General features: G+C 34.1%; 1 protein-coding gene across 1 annotated transcript in view; it reads right to left on the bottom strand.

Annotated features, from left to right (window-relative positions):
• Nucleotides 1-2,003: 2,003 nt before the first annotated feature.
• LOC150096335 (calcium-activated potassium channel slowpoke-like) overlaps nt 2,004-13,898 on the bottom strand; it is a 171,049-nt gene continuing 159,154 nt past the window's right edge. Inside the window, exons 21-24 of the mRNA XM_090408803.1 lie at nt 10,473-10,603; nt 10,145-10,339; nt 9,846-10,013; nt 2,004-8,845 (exon numbers count right to left, since the gene is read on the bottom strand). Coding sequence (XP_090264929.1) covers nt 8,768-8,845; nt 9,846-10,013; nt 10,145-10,339; nt 10,473-10,603 — 572 coding nt within the window. The 3' untranslated portion in view covers nt 2,004-8,767. The remainder of the gene's footprint in view (nt 8,846-9,845; nt 10,014-10,144; nt 10,340-10,472; nt 10,604-13,898) is intronic.

Below are 13,898 nucleotides of genomic sequence, written 5' to 3'. Positions count from 1 at the left end.
TTGCGATTAATTGTAGTAATGTACTGTAATCATTCGTTGATCTGGTTGGTCGAGGGGATAGCAAACCCGTTCTCTAACCACCAGGGTTCGGATACCGTCTTGGGTATGAATGTTTGTGGAATGTCTTTAGGTGGGAGATGGATTTCATAAGTCGGGGACAGACCAGCACCACTCAAATTATCGGAGGCATGAAGTTGCTCGAACATGTCTAAAGCAGCGTTTACGAATTATGTCAAAAATAAACATAATAATTATAAATAAAGGAATTTTAATAAATAAAAAAAATACCTTAGCCCACCCATGCCATTAATGTAGTATAACTTGACAACTTTTAGTGGGCAGGAGTTACATTTAACAAAATTATAATTACACTTTAAAAAGGTTTAGTTTCAAATGTTCAGAAATCGAAATATCTACGAAAACAAAAAGATGTTTCAAGATGAGACATCTTTCTTAAAAGCTAACTGGTTTATCATTCTAAAAGACCACGGAGAAAAAAGTTGGTTGGTTTAACCCTATTTCTTATTATTGTATAGCAAAAATCAGCTTTAAACAGGGGAGGGAGAGAGAGAGAGAGAGGGGGTGGATCGTAAATGGACTTTTTTTCTAGATTTAATAACTTTGAGGTAATCTATGTCTACTGTAAATTGTTGACACTATATTAAAATAATCAGCGTACGGTCATCGAATGTTTTGAAATTATTCATTTCAATTGCATTTTGCTAATAGCAAAGCGAAAATTTACATAAACATATAAACGAAATATGAAGATAATTAAATTAAGCAACCAGGCAATATTTTTAAGTACATTTTTATTTGACAAAATGTGTGTAAATATTTTTTTTTCAGTTGCCTGAGGAATTATTCATTTGCCGTAACATAAATTACGACTATCAATCTTCGTTATTATTTCTGGATATTTAAGATCACGTGCACTATCGATCCTTATGAAGTTTGGAAAGCCAGAGAGTATTTCGAATAATATTTATAACTGTGATTATGTTTGTTTGTTAGTTACATCATTTAAAAATATTGCGATATTCTAAACTTACGCGCTTCCCAGAGAGGTTGGAAATGGCATTTGTTTTCAAAATTAGGTGTAGGTGGCGGTGGTGAAAGCTAATACTAAATAAAACGAATATTTTATTCGTTTTATTACTTTAAATATTATCTATTTTGGTGTAAGTAGTTAAATTTTTCAAAATCAGAATTTAACTTATGTTTAATTTAAATGATATTCGTGTATAAATGCAGAAAAACGCTGAAAATAATGTGTCTCAAGTGTTGTCTGGGCATTACTTCTTGCCCTTTTACAAAGATCCTTCCACCCCCCCCCCCCCCACGCCGGCGCCCTACATTTGAAGAACAGTTTTACTGTATTATAATTTTTTTTTTCTCTCTCTCCCTCTTTCTTTCTTTCTCTAAGACAAAATTTAAATTAAACAAAAATATTGCTTCTTTTTTTTTTTAATTTGTCTTACAAACATTTTGGGATGAGAAGCTGGAGTTATCTTTATTAATTACGTTTTATACAACGGAGCTACGCACATTATTCGTTATGTTATCAAATGACGTGCGTTAATTATAGCTACACGCAAAAAAAAAAGGAAAAAAATCTGATAGAAGTGTGATAACCTTTAAAGATGTGCCCCAGCACAACATGCAGGGAAGCAAATGTTTAATAAAAGTTGTTATGACTTTGATGATTAAGAGATAATAAAAAAAATATTATTAAATAACAAAAAAAAATGAAAAAAACTTCAAAATAACCAAGTGGGTACTCTAAAATGCAACATTTTTGTCCAAAAAATTAACGAACCCGTTTTTTTTTGTTTTGTGTGTGTGTGTGTCAAAATCTACCGTTTTTGAATTTTATAAATGTATAACCATTATCCAGTCTACAGATTCCCAGCTGTCTTTTCATATATACAAAAGGTGAAATATAAAAATAAAGTGGCAAATTAATCGAATATAAAACTTAAGAAATGACGCCAGACTCGGAATTTAAGAAACATTTTATTATAGAAAGTTTTTTTTTTCAAACAATCAGCCGACGTGCAAATAACTGGAATTTTCAAGTTCACATTAAAATGTTTATCAACAGCAAAGATACGCTTCACGCTTGCTATCCACAACCTACCGGTGAAGGATTTCACTTGCAGCACCACTTTTCCCTCGGCCACCAGATATATCGGCTTTCGAGATCAGTCTTTGAAGATCAGTCAGGTAAGTCGAAAATAGCAGGGGATGAAGTTTTCCGCCGGTGTGGAGAAGCTTGCATAATCTCACGAGAGCATACAGTTGATGCTTAGTTGAAATATTCAAAATATTTTGATGCACATGGGATAAAGTTTCGTCTTTGCACACGGAATCAACGATAAGGGTTCTTTATTCAAAACAGATTTACAGAGTGCACGGAACAAGCAACATGGTGATGATATTACGGACTGAAAAATATTCCGTTAATGTGCACGCACAGCAGATAATAATATTTTACGGTATATCACGTGTCTCCTACGTCACTATGACGTACAAGCAGTCTGCAGCTGCTTAAAGTAGTTCAAGGTAACAAGGCATAGTTCGTTTTCTGTGCATAAAGATTTCCGAACTTGGGAAAAAAAAAAAAAAAAGAGTTAAAACGTGAGGCACTGTTGAAACTTTGACCCCCAGAGGTGCACACTAAAAATCCTTTGTCTTCTTTTTTAGCATCTTAGTATTTAATTTTCTGAGCGATTACATCTCACTGAGTGATCCTTAACATATCAGCTAAATCGGTTCAAATACTGTCTTGGCCAGGCTACAGTCGAACTATCTCCCCCCTCCCCCCATTCCCTGGAAGTGATGAAGAATGCCCGAAGATTTTCAAAATGAACTTCTGATCTAATTTATGTAAAGATAATCGAACTCATACCAAGATTTTTGCTGAATGAATAATTAATACTTCTTAATTTCAGTCGATCTTATTTTATAAATTATAAAGTCAAAGCGAACTTGCATCGCGAAAAAGATAGAAAATATTTGTAAAGGCGGAAATGGAGGAGTTTAAAGACAGCTTTACCGATGTCAGTGCTCGCCAAAAGTGGGAGATTCTTAATGTTGAAGTGCAACTCGAGCATCACTTGGGACAAAAATAGAAAAAAGAATTAGCGCAGAGCTTTTAGTTAATGGTTCTTATAGCTCATTTCATCTGTTTGAAGAGCGTAGTTGTTATTTGAACCACACTGGCAATCTTCAGATCCGCGCATATTAATAAAGTGGCATAGAGCGTAGCTTAAGATAAAACAACGAAATTCACTTCATTCAGTTCCTTCGTATTATCGTTATATGCTATTTGAAATAACCAGTCTATTAGATTATGTGTTAAAACAATAATAACTCATAAATGTGTTCACGTTTGGGTTATTCCTGATTTAGGAGAAAAGATGGTCCTTTTATAGATACTCGAACTCCATTCTGCCAATGTATACTTCGACACCATGGAATCTGAAGAATATAATAACAATATATCCTTTAAAAATATATTTGATAAATGATTAATTTTCAGGGATTTGTGTTTCTCTTTGATCAGGTCTGCTATTCTGAAAATCGCTAAGTTCTCTTGGACATCAAGTTTGAAACAACGATTCTGAAAGCTCACTGCTTTTTCAAAGTGTTCGATCCGATTTTATACATTGATTCATTATTCAAAAGCAGCTAAATGATCTTCGAAACAGCTTAGCCAATAGCTAAGTCAATAACTATTAGGATCGCTATCTTTTACCAGTTTAATTAAAAACATAATGATTCTTCAAGTATGTAGCGCCAAATTGCTTATTCGCTTAATCTTTTTGTCTGATATAAACTGCATATTAAAAAAAAACGTTTAAAGATTTTATTACATAAATTCAAATCAAAAGTTCATTAGATACACAGTCATTCCACAGCTATTAACAGCCTCATAGTTTGCTCTATTGTGAAGAGGGTTATTCTTCCTTCTGGAAGAAAGTGCCAAAATGGAATTTTGTTTCAGGGGCGCTTGTTAGTTAAGAGTTAGAATCATTGGGACGACTTTATAATTCGTTCTCTTCAGATTCTATTCATCAGCCAAGAGAGAGGAAAAAACAAAATCGAAATCTGTTGGCTTTTAATAGAGTTAAGATATGTAATTGTGCGCTTTTATGAATCACTTAGCGAGAGAATATATTGATTTTAGCTCATTCTTCTAATCTTCGAAATTTGTTTGTTAGGCGATGAAAGTGTTGGCAGAATACAACTGTCAAACAAAAACATGATCATCTTTTATAGCTCAAAATCTGAATGGCAGTGCACCAGCGCAGTCCACAAACATTGGGTCATCTTGAAACTAGCAATTCTTGGTTATTGGAGCGAAATGTCGAAACGTTATACACCTCTGCTATTAAAAGGTGGAAGTTATTGGCTTCCCCCAGTGTCCGTTTTTTTTTTATTTTCTCCAATTATCTCATAGCATCCCTTAAATTTTGATTTCTTATTTACTGTGAGAATCACATTCTTTGATATGCTGTAGTAATCATTCTATTGGCAATGTAAGTGATTCGTTAGTGTAGCATAGATTTCCAGCTTATAAAACTAGCGAGTAGTTGATGATGAAATTTTAAGATCAACTAGCGACAGGCGTGCATTTCAATCATTTATTTACAGTCGAATCTTTGATATCCAACGATTACTGAAACTGTTATTTTTTCTTTTTGATTTTTTGTATTTAATCTTCTCGTACTCAGTTACAGAAAGAATCCTGCATAACTGATTTAACAAAGTTCTTTGATGGTATTCTTTTCATTAATTCACCAAACTGAGGGAATAAGTTCATAGCAATGCGGTGTTGTTGAAGATTAAAATTCATATTAGGAGTACAAAAACTGAATGTAATACAATGATATAAATAATGTCCATCGTCAGCAAGGCTATAATTAAATATACATTAAAATTCCTTAAATATATACATAAATGGATCACATGCGGATTGCACTGATTTTTCACACTTGCTACGTTAATTCCGTACAAATTGCTAATATGGTGCTCCATAAACTTCCCTGATCCATCATATGGCTCAAGTTACTAAACTTATTATTAACTACAATAGCACGTTGTTGATTATCCCTGCGTAAACCTAAATCACACAATAAAATCTTAGCATCATACAGTTAGGAAACAAGGTTTTTAAATGCATACGCATCTTACTGTATACAAGAAACATATAACGTTGGATTTAATTAGAACAAAAAAAAAAAAAAAAAAAAACAGCGCCTTAACTCTTCCTGTCTGGACCTGTTTGCTAATATGAATGAGATCTGGATTAAGAAGATTCTGAGATGTATTTTATTTTATTTATTTAATATATACTTATTTCCGAATTCTAGCATATGTCAATATGTATTTTATAATTACGCGTCCTGTACATATGTGCCATGTATATTTATCGTGCTATTGTAAATATGAATTTAATACGTCAAGTATAAGCCTTTTTCATTTTACGATGTGCATTAGTAAAGTTCAAAACCTTTGCCAACTGACAAAACGCTATTCATATTTTGCTTATATTTTGAGCCAGATTGTACAAAATGGTAAATTGTGTCATTTAAACGAACTTGGTTAAATTCAGCCGATGATATCCAACTACTCCTTGTCACAGTGAAACAATACAGTAAACTGTACTAAAGGTTGTGATTGACTCATATATATTTGTATAACAATGCGATTTGTTCTTTCTTATTCAATATAAATAAAAATGTATTGTTGGATAATGCTAATTATAAGAAGTATGCTAAAAATAACATTAAGAGATAGGAAGACAAATATCTGGATAAGATCTCAAACAGGTGTCATGGATATTGTAAAATACATTAAACAGGCTAAGTGGAGATGGGCTGGCCATATTGCCAGATGCAGTGACGGGAGATGGACTAGAAAAACAACAGAGTGGAGACCAATGGATGGAGCAAGACAAAGAGGAAGACCGAGAAGAAGGTGGAGAGATGAACTGGAACAAATTGCAGAAGTGAGATGGATGGGAGAGGCAGAAAACCGAGTGATCTGGAAAATCATGGGGGAGACCTTCGTCCAGCAGTGGACAGAACCAGAAGGTTGAAGAAGAAGAAAAAGAAGAATGCTAATTGTCAAGATGTCTGTAAAAACTTTCTTGGTTGAAAGCGTTTAGTAGAATTAATGTTATATATTTGGCTTTAAAATATCTATGTATTTTTATTTTACTTAATTTTGGACGCGATGCACTAAATTCTTGGATAGTTCTCTCTTTTCAGTAATTTAATTACAGGAAAAATTAAAAAAAATTCGTTGTAATGCACTCCAAACATGCCAGAGTGCAAGCGATAAATATATTGCTACGTATTTTCCAGAGAACGGTTTAAGTTAGCCATTCTGTTGTTATTGTGTTTTTAAGATGGAACAAACTCTCTTAAACAAAGGAGGCTTTCTCTTGAAGTGTGCCAAGAAGCATTGAAGCATGTCCGTAATAGTGTAATGCATCATCTTAGACAATAGCTTCTCTTTCTAAAAATTAGCATCTTAACTGAAAAGACAAAACAGTTACTATTATAGCATGCTTTAGAGGCTTGTTGCTTTACTTGGAAAACATCAAAAGATGTTTTATATGTTAATTGTGAAGTAGGACTTTCCCAAGTCCATTATAAAATGATTTATTTAGTTTGCAGTTGAAAAAAAAAAAATATATATATATATAAAGCAACAATTATAAATAATGTGATTATCGTACCCTTGAAATATTTAATAAGCTTATATTTGTTTTTGTGCTTTAAGAAAATAATCAATTGCAAGGATGACTGTTCCGATAAACAAAAACAACGTGTTATTTGAACTCATTAACTAATAGGATATACAGAAATTTCTTATTGTATAATTTGGAAACAAAATATCAAACAGTTATTGCTGTGACTTAGCAGTAGTCATAGCTGGCTGGCTAGACGTTGTAATTTTAGTGTTGGCTGCGAATCTTTCAGATTGTAACAAAGCATAACAAAATATTACTTTGTGTTTATTTCACACCAACATTGACGTTGTGAACTTAATTTTAAGGAGATTTTTTAAGGAAATTAAAAACGATGTTAAGCAACCAACCTTTGTTTTTTTCCGGTCGAAGGTTAGTTTCTTAATCGGGGATCGTCTTTAGATACAAATTCACACAATAATTCCCAAGTTAAGAAATATTAAATCCATTTCTTTCATAGATCGTTAATTCGGATTGCAACTCAGATTTATTTCCATATATACGATGTAATAAATAGTGGTGAGCTTCCTGGACAAAGTGAGTGCCCCCAAAACATAATAATCCCATAATTAAACGATATTAGCTTTACGACAACCCTTTATAATAGCAGAAACAAGTAAACAACCCTCAAGAAAGCTAAACTGATTGTCTTTCATTACTGTCTAATTGTGATTTCAACCGAGTAGATGATCAGTGAATGTGTTTGCTTCTCTTTATGTATTTTAAGCAGTTGATGAGAGATTCTTTAGCATTGTTAGCGAAGTGATTCGCCTTTTTTTTTTTTGAAAGCAAAGTTTAAAGAGCAAGTTAGTAAAAGGCTTTGTTTAGGCAACAAAAAGACAACAAAAAAGTTCACTTCCACGATATATAATTTCTGCTTGTCACATAATGATTTATGTTCACTTTCTCTTGAATTTCGCGGAATAACTAAGAAAACGATTTTAGACTTGGAAATGAATCAGTGGATCTCGATCGGGGGTAGTAGGTTTCTGTCACCAGAAATGTTTTTCGTTCCGAAGAAGAGACAATCAGACCTTCGAAACCTGTTCAATTTATAAACATGTCAATAAATTTCGTGTCGACCAGAACTGCTTTTGTATAATCTGCCATATTCTAACTAAATGATTTTTGAACAACGTGTGAGAAACGGAATGTTGTACAACACTTTTAATGAAGCACCCTCTACTTTATATACAAACGTAAATAACAAAGACTTGAAAGTGATCTTTAACGTGTCATCTGATCAAAATCGGAACCAAACAAAAGTTTTGACAATGGTGTAAGTAGAGTGACGTAATCAAAAATGGGTTTAACTTAATGTCTGTTAACAGACCTGCTGGGTTGGTCTACAGTTTATTCTGCTTGTGTATATGATTAACCAGTTATAAATTAGTCAGCAAGTGCAAATTGTCCAAGGCAATTATATCTCTTACTCTAAGCATGGATTCTTTCCTTCCGTATCACAGACAGCAAAATATATTTTGCACCAAATTAGGTGCTAATTCGGATGAGCACCTAATGCTAATATTGAAGAATGTGACTTAGATTTAAAATCTGCTGAAATTAAATATATTTTATCCATTTTAAAAGTACTTTGGATAGTTATACTTTCTCAGCATGAGCAACTAAAAGAAATTTGAGGTAAAACAGTACATCTTAAAATAGTGGGAATCTCTCCTAAGAAACTGGATATACAGTACATTTTCCCCTTAGCTTTTCTTATACCCTTATTTGCTCAGCCTTGTCTCTGTGTGTGTTCCATATTAAACACAGAGTAATCTACAATCCGCATGTGAGATTTACAGAGAGAGGCTTAATAAAACATTGTATGGACGATAACCCATGGAACTTCCATCGCTGTGCCACGAAGCTTAATTGACGACTCCATCAGACCTCGTCGTTGTTGTTATTTGGTGCGGTAGCCTCCACGAACAGGGTACCTACCGCTGAATGAAATTAGACATACGTATAGGGCCCGGAGGTTAAGGTACTATAGTACAACAGTCAAGAGTTATCTTCTTTCAATTCTCCACGGTTTGGCTTGTACTCCAGACCTGGATCAAACTGCATCAGGACAAAAACCTGAAATAGAATTAAAGAAATATTAAAATGTATGAAAAACGATGTATAAAATCGAACAGACAAACTTTTAAATCATAAAATAAAATAATATTCGATTAGTATTATTATATTGACCAAACATCTTATTCCAATTAAACAAATGGAAGACGCTATGGAGAGTGGAATAAGCCAAATAACTTATTTCATTTCCCTTAAAAAAGGGATTATTCCCAAACAAAATATTTTACTTTTTTATGATGTAACAATTTCCAGAAATACCAAAATTTCTAACCTGAAAGTTGTTGCAATAAAAAAGCCGATAAATAAACTGCTATCCACTTCTGCTTGTGTATATGATTAACCAGTTATAAATTAAACAAAGTCGTACGTTTTAAAACACGGCTTTATTTTAAACAAAATTATTATAGCAGGACTGTTACTGATAGCCATAACAGCTGCGTGGAAAAGCATTATATAAGAAATTGCAAGATGCAACAAGTCACGTTATACTGTAAGAGGCAGCGCGTGTTGACTGCTGTATCAGCAAAAAACCTTCAGTTCCTGAGCTTCTCCCAGTACAGCTGATGCCAACGGGAAAATCGTTCATTTGTTTGTTACGTCCTGTTAGCCAGAAGGGATCTGGCAGCATGGTCTCTGGAGTATCAGCTGCTCTTTCAGTGCAACATATAACATTCTGTTCAAAAGAAAAGAAAGTTTATTACTATTTTTTTTTTTTTTTAGTCTTTCAATTTGGGTTCAGATGCGTGGCGTTCTGGCCGTAGAGGTGTTAGTGTGTCTCTTTATGCTTTTACAGGGAAAGTTCAATATTTCAAAGCATAATATTATTATTTAAATGAATAGTGTTCAATTTATCTATGGATGATGACGATGTGCCGACATCGTCAACAGACATCTCCCCCCCCCCCCATGCTAAATAAGCTGGAAACCACTTTAATGCTTTGGCGATAAGAATAAAATAGTGCTGTAAAACACCCTTTTGTATGCGCATTTTCGAACTTACCATATCTGTGGGTAAAAGGGTTATATCAGAGGGTGGGTTGGTGATAACGTAACGTTTGGAGGACGCTTCACAAGAAGAGGATGTATCTCGAAACCTGTACAGTCCTATGCACAACATCCCATAGTTCCTTAGAGCTGCTGTAAATAGATCTCCATATTTTCCTCCTTCCTATAATAAGAAGAACAAAAACGCCAATGCGTATTAGTGGCAGATCGCTTTATTTTGATATAAAAAATAGAGAAAAGAGCAAGCAGAAATTATATAAAAACACATTTTTAACTGACATCGCAAATATTTACCCCAAACTGTGCAAGGGGTCCATCGTAAAGACAAATTTGTGAAACTCGACATCGGTCCCGATTAACGAACGACTCTGGTGTACTGTAGCCACCTCGTAACCCTGCTCCCTCTGCTAAGATTAATTCCAGCTCTGGAGTGGCTCCTCCAGTGATCAGCGATCGGATTAATGTCAGAGCATTGGCATTGAAGTAGGTCTGAAAATGTTAACAAATATTACTTCGTTACACCCAACATTCGAACAGTTCTGCAGATAATAACGAAACAAACAGGAATGGGTTAAAATTAACATAAAGTCTCAGAAAGAAATCCATGCTAATTTGTATTTACCGTACTCATCAGCGAATCTAATACACTAACAGCGAAGGCAGTTCCACAGGCAAATGGTTGAGTGAGGTACAGCTCTATATCGGGATCATCGTCATCATCTTGGTCCAGAAACTGAACGTTGTTGTCGTTAACTGAAAGGGAATACTTCGAAGTGAGTACTTTGATTGGTCGATTATACGTTTACAAAAAAAAATAGCGTTTCCTTTGTTGACAAACAAAAATAGATTAACAATCTTACTCAGTGAAAAAATAAGTACTATATTTTACTGTAAGTAACGCACGCACACACATTTTTTATGCTATCTTAATATTTCTGTGGTGTATATTTCATTTCAGATTATCTTAAGCTCCTTTCTGGACTGGTTTTGGTTAAGTTACTTTTAAGCAGTTTTATTTTAGTGTTAAAAATAAATTTTATTCAATACTTTAATTATTTTAATCATACAGTCTATGCATTTAAACATTATGACTACTCATACGGTCGAAAATTTTCCCACATCTTTACCGTTTTACTGAAAATTTCAATCGCCCAAATGTGCAATACTCGTATTTGAATGACTGATCATTTATACGAAACCTGCATAATAACAGTTCATGGTAATTATACACGAGAGCCTAATTTCAGAAGAATATAGACTAGCGTGTGTACTGTACAAAGAATGAGTTATGTTCTGACAATCTCGCCCGGCTCTCAATTTCGGCAGATGATCCATCTGCTCTCCACCGGCATAGCAGTTGGATCATCCCAAGCCATTCTTTGGAATTTTGTTACTGATAGGTTTTATTATTCCAGCCTTAGAAGGCATTCGTTGAATCGTTTAAGAGGACGTCCTGGTTTTCGTTTTCCTGTTGGATTGTACTGTTAAGGTTTGTCCGATCACAAACATCCATGCCCACTGCGGGATTCGAACCCGCAGCCTTTTGGCTGGAGAGCGGATACGCTAACGACTCGGCCGGCTAGGCTGGCTGGCTGGCTGGCCGAGTGGTTAGTGGTTAAAATTTATGTTTATATATTTTAATTTTTTCTATTACTGATTCCTGGTTTATTTCTTTCATGATTTCTTTGTTTCTTTTGTGATCTTGTATACTTTGCAGTTTTTCTAATAAGATTCATTTCAGCTATTATTAATCTTTGTTTGTCTTTTTTTGTTTTATTGTCCACATTTCACTTCCATATAATAGGACTGGTAGGGCTAATGTATTGTATACTTTTAGTCTGGTTTGTTTTTGCACTAGGTTTGGTTTAAATATTGTGTTAATTACATCTGTTATTTTTAAATATTTTGCAAGTTTGAAGTTTGTATCTTTTTTATTTTCATATGTGATCATACATCCTAGGTAGTTAAATGAATTCACCTGTTCTAAGATCTTGTTATCTATTACTATCTTAGTTTTTGCTGGATCTTGTACTTTAAAGGCCATCGTTTTTTATTTTTCTGTTGATATTATCATACCATAATCTTTGGCTATCTCATTTAAATTTAAAATATCTTTCTATAAGTTATCTTCAGAATTTGTAATTATTATTTGGTCATCGGAAAAATGGAGAGTGTTTAAGTTCACAGTAGGAGAAAGTTTAATTCCTTGATGTAAATTTTTATTCCATTTTATTATTATTTCATTTAAGTAGATATTAAAAAGAGTTGCTGAGAGGGGACATCCCTGTCGGACCCCTTGGTTTATCTCTCTTGTATATGATAGCTCGTGATTTAATCTTATTTGTATTTGATTATTTTCATATATACTTGTGATAGCTTTTAGGATATTATTTGGTATTTGTCTTTCTTTTAAAATGTTAAATAATATGTTTCTTTTAACTTTGTCAAATGCTTTTTCAAAGTCGATAAATTTAATATGTGTTTCTAAATTGTATTCTCTTCTTTTCTCTATTATTAATTTTAGGTAAAAGTCTGGGTCTATACATGATTGTCCTTTTCTAAATCCATTATTATTATTATTATTCCTAATAACTTGTCGATATTTCATTCGAGCTCGCCTTTGACGATGTGAAACTTAATATGAAAACCTGCATATTTTCTTCTCTCGGAGGGATACTTAATCTAGTCAGAGTGTGGCAACTTCCAGTATTTTATATTCCTTCTTGCAAGCAGTGCAAACTTCAGAAAAATGCAGGTTATTTCTCATGAGAAACAACTCTTTTGTGACGTTTATATCTTCTCGTATGGTATTCGTTTGTGTACACAAAACAGTTCTCGTTACTCAAGTATAGAAAATGATGCATCATGGGATCATCTGTAAATTACGTAAGAGGGAAGGGAGAAGGAATTAATCTTCTGTGATAGTTGGCCAAAATTTTATTTTATATGTAACGAACTCCTGGAGATCGGAGGAGGAGGATAATATAAAGTTTGAAGAATAGCATTCCGTAATTTTCTGAAGCGCATCGCCTGTATAAAATCAAATTACTTTTCCTAAATATCCTGGATTCCATCAATACAGGTGGCAGTCCAAAGAGAATGCCCCCCCCCCGCCCTCCCATCATTATAGTAAACAATTCAAAGGACCAACGCACTTGTATGAATTATTATAATTGAAATATGGATTTGTGTGTGTGTGCGTGCGTGCGTGCGTGTGTGTGTGTGTGGCAGTGGGGGAGGGATAATCCTACAGAATGATGCATAACATACTTCAAGACTGGCGGTCGTGATTTTATAGATCAAATAAAAACTTTGGGATACCCTGTCATTGTAAAGAGAGTTCCAGAATTGGTTTAGTTAGCTTTAAACATTCGCAAATCCTGCTTGTTACTAGCGAGATGTACACATCGTGTTGAGTGTCAACTAAAACTTCGATATTCTATGTCTTCTCCGTTACTCGAGCAATATTTACCATCTGTATAAAATTCCTTGCATACATGAGTGAGCATGTTTATCACAGCAACAATCCATTCTCGATTCGGTACGTAAGGCCGTTACACTTCGCCTTTGATAACCCATAAGAAAAACATCTAGGAAGATTAAATCGGAAACTAGGGGGGGGGGGGAGAACCGTGTAATAGGCACTGTGCGATCAATCCGGGTACTAAGAAAACTTGTGTCGAAGGAAGGCAGTAAAATGTGGCAGCGATCCATCTAACTGATAGATGCTGATCCGAGTACATTAGTATATTTAAGTGTATTTCTCTAGAGAGAGAGAACTGGTTTAGTTAGCTTCACAGTACATGCGATTGTCTGTTCCTCGAAAAAGAAAGGATCCATAAACCTACTAGTTGACGGCACCAATATATGTTAGCTATCGCGATCATGTTCCACTTAAATATGTGGGTTTTCTAGTTCCCATATCCGGACAGTGTTCACTTTATCATTAATGTAACTTCGTCGCTGAACACAGATCTAGTAATGAAGTCATCTTTCCCTTCTAGACGTTAGAACGTCTGAGTATTAAAGTAAAAACTCATTCTCATGC

The sequence above is a fragment of the Typopeltis vanoorti genome, chromosome 19, assembly GCF_054136105.1.
Source record: "Typopeltis vanoorti isolate ZY-2024b chromosome 19, IOZ_Tvanoo_1.0, whole genome shotgun sequence".
Lineage (NCBI taxonomy): Eukaryota > Metazoa > Arthropoda > Arachnida > Uropygi > Thelyphonidae > Typopeltis > Typopeltis vanoorti.
This window is presented reverse-complemented; position numbering and strand designations above follow the sequence as displayed.